The 5,372-nt window shown below is 37.6% G+C and overlaps 1 protein-coding gene across 1 annotated transcript; it reads left to right on the forward strand.

Moving 5' to 3' along the window:
* Window positions 1-57: 57 nt before the first annotated feature.
* Window positions 58-3,952, forward strand: LOC112458562 (sodium-independent sulfate anion transporter-like; the record flags this gene model as incomplete). The annotated part of the gene is made up of 5 exons (XM_025022252.1): window positions 58-258; window positions 577-717; window positions 1,371-1,516; window positions 2,357-2,518; window positions 3,525-3,952. Coding segments are annotated over 5 exons (794 nt in total), but the record flags the coding sequence as incomplete, so codon positions are not given.
* Window positions 3,953-5,372: the final 1,420 nt, after the last annotated feature.

The following is a 5,372-nucleotide window of genomic DNA, read 5'->3' on the forward strand; positions in this document are numbered from 1 at the left end:
GGTCTGGATACTCTGGCTCCGATTTTATGCATTGTTATTTCCGAGAACTAATTAAAGTCTGCCTGCTCGAGGAGGATAATAGATTAATTGTTTTAGCAAAAGGTAAATCTTTGGACGCCACGCAGGAAATGATCGCTTTAGGAATCTGTAATATTTTCGGGTCGTTCGTTCGCTCGATGCCAGTTACAGGATCTTTCACGCGAACGGCGGTCAATCATGCGTCGGGCGTTAAAACACCACTGGGGGGAATATTTACAGGTACGTTAAAAATTTTATCACACTTTCGGATTCGATGTAATTATAAAATCCTAATCAACTTGGTTACGTAAACGTATTTGAAAATGTCTATATAATATCTAATAAAATAATTAAATTTTTTGATAAAAATTAACATTTTCTGACTATTTAAATGTTAAATTTACTGTCTTATCGTAAAACCACTATTAAATGAAAAGTCAAATATGTTTGGTCGGTCTTTCGGGAGATTGGAGAGCAGAAATAGTTTAATTTTTCAGCGAAGCGCGAAGACATCTTTTTTTTCAGAGCGTTTATTAATTAATGACGTAATCTTTTCAGGTTGTTTGGTATTGCTCGCGGTCGGTCTCTTGACCTCTACTTTTTACTTCATACCGAAGGCGACGCTGGCCGGTCTCATCATATGCGCCATGTATTACATGCTCGATTTCTCGACGTACAGTTTGCTGTGGAACGCCAGAAGTAAGTTCCACAAATCTCTCCTTCTTTCTTTTTTCTTTCTTTTTTTCTCTCTTGTTTCGATTCACCTATACGCGATCTAACCAGCGTGGCGTCATCGCGTCAAGCGTCAATGGTGCACGCCGCACAAAAGGAGCTGCCGTCAGCGAGAGCACCACCCACACTCGGGATGCATTCGCGGTGCATTTGTTCTCGAAAAGCCCGCGTGAAACAATAATGCTCGAGCGCGCCCTTGGTGGCATTTATTGTTAAGACGGAGCAGTGCCACCCGTTCCCGTTAACTTTTGTCGCGGGCTTCATCTCGAGCTCATCTGCAGCTAATTCGTAATAGATCCGGCGATATCGGTACCTACGCGCCCGTTTGCGAATGCGATCGACGTCATTCCTGCGTGGGTAGAACCAGTAGGTAATTTCGCGTATTGAATTAGGATATTTTAAAAGATTAAATTTGTTATTAATTAAAATTGAAGCCTTGTAACTACGGAATTTATTAGTCTCAAAGAAGACGTTCTTATATCGTTCTTATAAAAGAATAAAAAACAATTAAATTAAATATAGATAATATAAATGTGATTAATAAATACATAGATGCAAAAGTCGTTTAATTTTATTTTGAAAGATTATAGTAATATAAAGGTGTCTGCAAATTTTTTTAGAGACCGATTTCTTTGTGATGATGCTGACATTGGTCCCAAGCGTTTTTCTTGGCTTGGAATACGGTATCTTAATTGGTATCGTAGTTAATCTAGCGGCATTGCTGTATTTCACAGCGCGGCCTTCCGTTCAGACGAAAATTGAACAGGTACAGTGATACAAAATTATTTCATAGATCCTTCGCTATCAAATAATTTAATATTACTAATTTATAGTGACTAATTTGAAATTATCATCTTTCAGTTTATGCATTATTTGCCGAGTCTTTTTATCAGCAAGCAACCTTATCAAAATTTTATCTTATTATATGAAAAAAATGTAACTCTATTGAGTAATTCTGAAAAAAAAAATATTTTCTGTGTTCTAATGTATTCGAAGGGTAGTATTATACATTCGGTTCACAATAATGTCTAAAATGCCGTTATTACAATATTTGACATAATCAGTACAAAAAAAAGAAATATATTCAACAGAGATTATTGCAACGTATAAATAATGCTGTCATCTTAAATCGCCGACGCTATATTTTCAGTTTAATTAAATTTAATCATGCTGTTATCGTTCAAACGTAATCGAGACCTATCATTCTTTGCCAGATTAATCTACTACGCGAACTGGTGAAATCGATACACTTCTCGATTCTTTTCCCTTTTCGGCCTTGCTGGGGTAATAAATCTTTCTTTTAAAAATGTCGTAAAAATTCTGCTCTCAAGTATTTTTTTTATATAGTGTGTTGTGTATTCTACCGAGTAAACTACTTTAGCGTACTTTTTCAAATTCCTAGTACCTACACCAATAGCGAAACAGATTTTTATGTACTTAAATAACAGATCTTTTTAAACTGGCAGACAGCCAGTTTAAAAATATCGCTGCTGAATGTACGTGTTTTTTCAATGGAAATATATCCGTCTGGAATATTTTCCTATTACACAGTGACTAGCCACCAGTATGAACAAACGGTATTTTGTTTTCTTTGTCTCGAATGCAGATCGAAGGGGAAACTGTAATAGTCGTCATACCCGAAGAAGCTATAGCCTTTCCAGCAGCGGAGCGCCTGCGTGCTAACATAATGAAGCTTTCCGGAGAAAGTGAATGTAACGTGATGCTCGATTGTAAGAATCTGAAAAGGCTCGACGTTACGGTTGCTAAGGTAAGCAATCAAGTTCGGCGTAAAAAATTACATAAAATGCTTCTTTAGATAGACTCGAAAAAAAAAACGCGAGCACGAAAGCAACGATATAATAACCGAATGGTATCAATGACTTGCATTTCTTTATCGATTGGAATAGAACGATTAAAATTAATTCTCTTGCTTTTAGCGTAACTCTACAGCTACATGTTAAGAAGATTTCGCATTAAATAAATGATTCGATTAGAATTATATTAGAGAACGATGCATTATTAGCAATCATATATGTATTGCTACGATTATTAAAATGTAAATAAGATTTTTTCAAGTTAATTCTGATGTTGTCAAGAGCTTCCTAAAAAATTAAATTGGTTTTCTGAGATTTTTATTTAACAAACAGTTTTTTTTCTCATAAAAATGTAATAGGTACTGTAAAATATTAAATCACACGTAGATCAATTTTTCACCGTTACAGAAATAAATTAAGGATTTATAAAGTCATCTTAAAGAGATCACATGAAGATTTCATATATACATTTGATATTAAATAATTTGATAAGAAAATTGATCATTTTACTGGCGAATAATCTACTTGTTCGTACAATCATTTGTATAAACATGTAGCTGTATGAGTACACGTAGGTCGATCTGATGCAGTGTCGCGAGGTTTATTCAGCAAACAGCACGCCGCACGTGCCAACGTGCTGCGCTGTTATCATCGTTCTCTAATTTCTTATAACTACGCAGGGTATTGTAATACAGTACACTGTGTGAATATTACAAACAGAATTTCCCACCGTTAACTTATAAAGAAGTAATGTATGTTTAAGGGGAATTTTAAGAATGGATACAATGTTAAATTTTTGAAGAATCGCGCTCGTCGATCCACGTATCATATTTTCTGCCGAGCGAATTCAGTTATAATTTTGTATAATATTATATTCTCGCGATCGCGCGTATTTTATTTGTACGGAGAACTTGTGCGCTCCCGAGTCGCGTTTTAATTAACATGAAATCGATCTTGCAGAATGTCAAGCTTCTGGGGAAGGACCTTTCAGTACGTGGACAAACAATTGTCTGCTGTAATTGCTGCGAGAACGTGAACGCCGTTCTAAAGGTCGTGGCGCCGGAATTATTAAACGTCAAGGAAGATAGAAATAATTATGACTGAGGATCGTTTTTCTCACGCTTATATACAAATTTGAATGCGACCGCCAAGGTTTATAGATATCACGTGAGAGGCTCTTTAATAAATAATAAATAATTGCTGGTTATTATTAAACCTTAACCCGGATTAAATTTCACTAATTACGATATCGTTCCTTTCTAAAAAAAAAACAATAAAGTTCGCAACTCATTAAATTTCTTTGCGCCATACGTGCACTATTTAAAATGAAATATGTGTGTAACCCGCTCGAGAAAAAGAGAAAATAAAGTGTGAAGAAATATATACAAGAGGTAAATAGAGATTACACTTTTATTTATCTATATTTTTATCGTGCAGTCTTGCTATATTCGTCTTTAACAAACGTTTATTTCTTTCTTAATTTTTTCTTAATATTTCATAAAGCTTGATATTTTTTGCATGTTTTTCGATGTAACAGAGTCGTGCTATGGTCGCACGAAGCTCACTCGACGGAATTGTCGCGCGTTTGCACGGTCTCCGACCATTCGATTTAACATTCGCGAATAATTGAAACTCCATTTTAAACGACAATGTAAATATAACAAACAAATATATAAATCGACTCACCGGAAGTGATATGCCCATATGTCGCCACTGTCCACTCGCCGACTGCTGCATTGCTCCGAAGAACATCAGGCGCCGCTGGAGAAAGAAATCGTGCTCACATTTTATAACTTTATTTTTATGCACATGCGTATAATAAGACAAAATTTGTTAAATAAAGAACGTTATATTTATATTAAAATGAACGACGCATTTGACGCTTTTTTAAATGTCTTTTTAGGCTTATAATTATTCCAATTTTTAATTAATACTTTTTATCATGCTTTGTTACGCAATTACACTTTGTGAACGTAACGCGGAATAAAACAAAACAATAATCATTTGCGTAACATGGAACAGAATCTTGGATATAATGTGTGTTACCCTGGGAATATCCGTGGTTATGTAACTCAACGCGTACGTTTTGTGCACATAGAGGCGCCAGTGGACGGATTCTCCACACCGATTCCACGTCGAACGTGACCGCATATTCACTCTCAGGTTTCTCTTTCTGCTACTAATATTTAGAACATAAGTGTGTGGAGCTTGGAACAATTACGCTTTATTCAATGCTTCGGAGATAACGGCCATAACGATAACGGTGTGAAGTCGCTCGCCGCTCGCGGGTATTTCAAAGTTTCCCAGAGAAGGTTTCTCTCTAGTTCGCTTTCCGAGCTCAAGCTCCGCTCCGGCGCTGCGCGACGCAGTGATGCCACAGGACGCGGCTACCGAAAATCCCGAAAATCGGGCGGTGAGTGGTGGGGATACGCCGCGCGCGCACCCCCGCCACCCGATCTTCGCCGTTGCTTGTCGAAGCTAGCCGAACTTCTGGGCTCTGCGTGCAGTCGGTGCACACGTACCGACTACCGACACGGACGTGACGACGCAGACGCAGCGGTCGCGGTCGCGACTCGCGGCGACTACGCGTCTTCCCGGCCTTCCCGTTCCCGCTTCCTCTAGTTCTCTCTGTGTGCGTATGCCGTAATTGCCGTAATATCGTTGTTTTTCGGGTCCTCGTTCTGGAAAATTGTGTGGCAAGTAGAACAATATATAATATTATACTGATATTGTGTACAATATTGGACTGAAAGTACAGATTTGGATTTTTGTTCAACGGTCATGTGCGATGAACGCCGGGTGTCTGGA

This window comes from Temnothorax curvispinosus, unplaced genomic scaffold (assembly GCF_003070985.1).
Source record: "Temnothorax curvispinosus isolate PA1 unplaced genomic scaffold, ASM307098v1 QBEX01008994.1, whole genome shotgun sequence".
Taxonomy (NCBI): Eukaryota; Metazoa; Arthropoda; class Insecta; order Hymenoptera; family Formicidae; genus Temnothorax; species Temnothorax curvispinosus.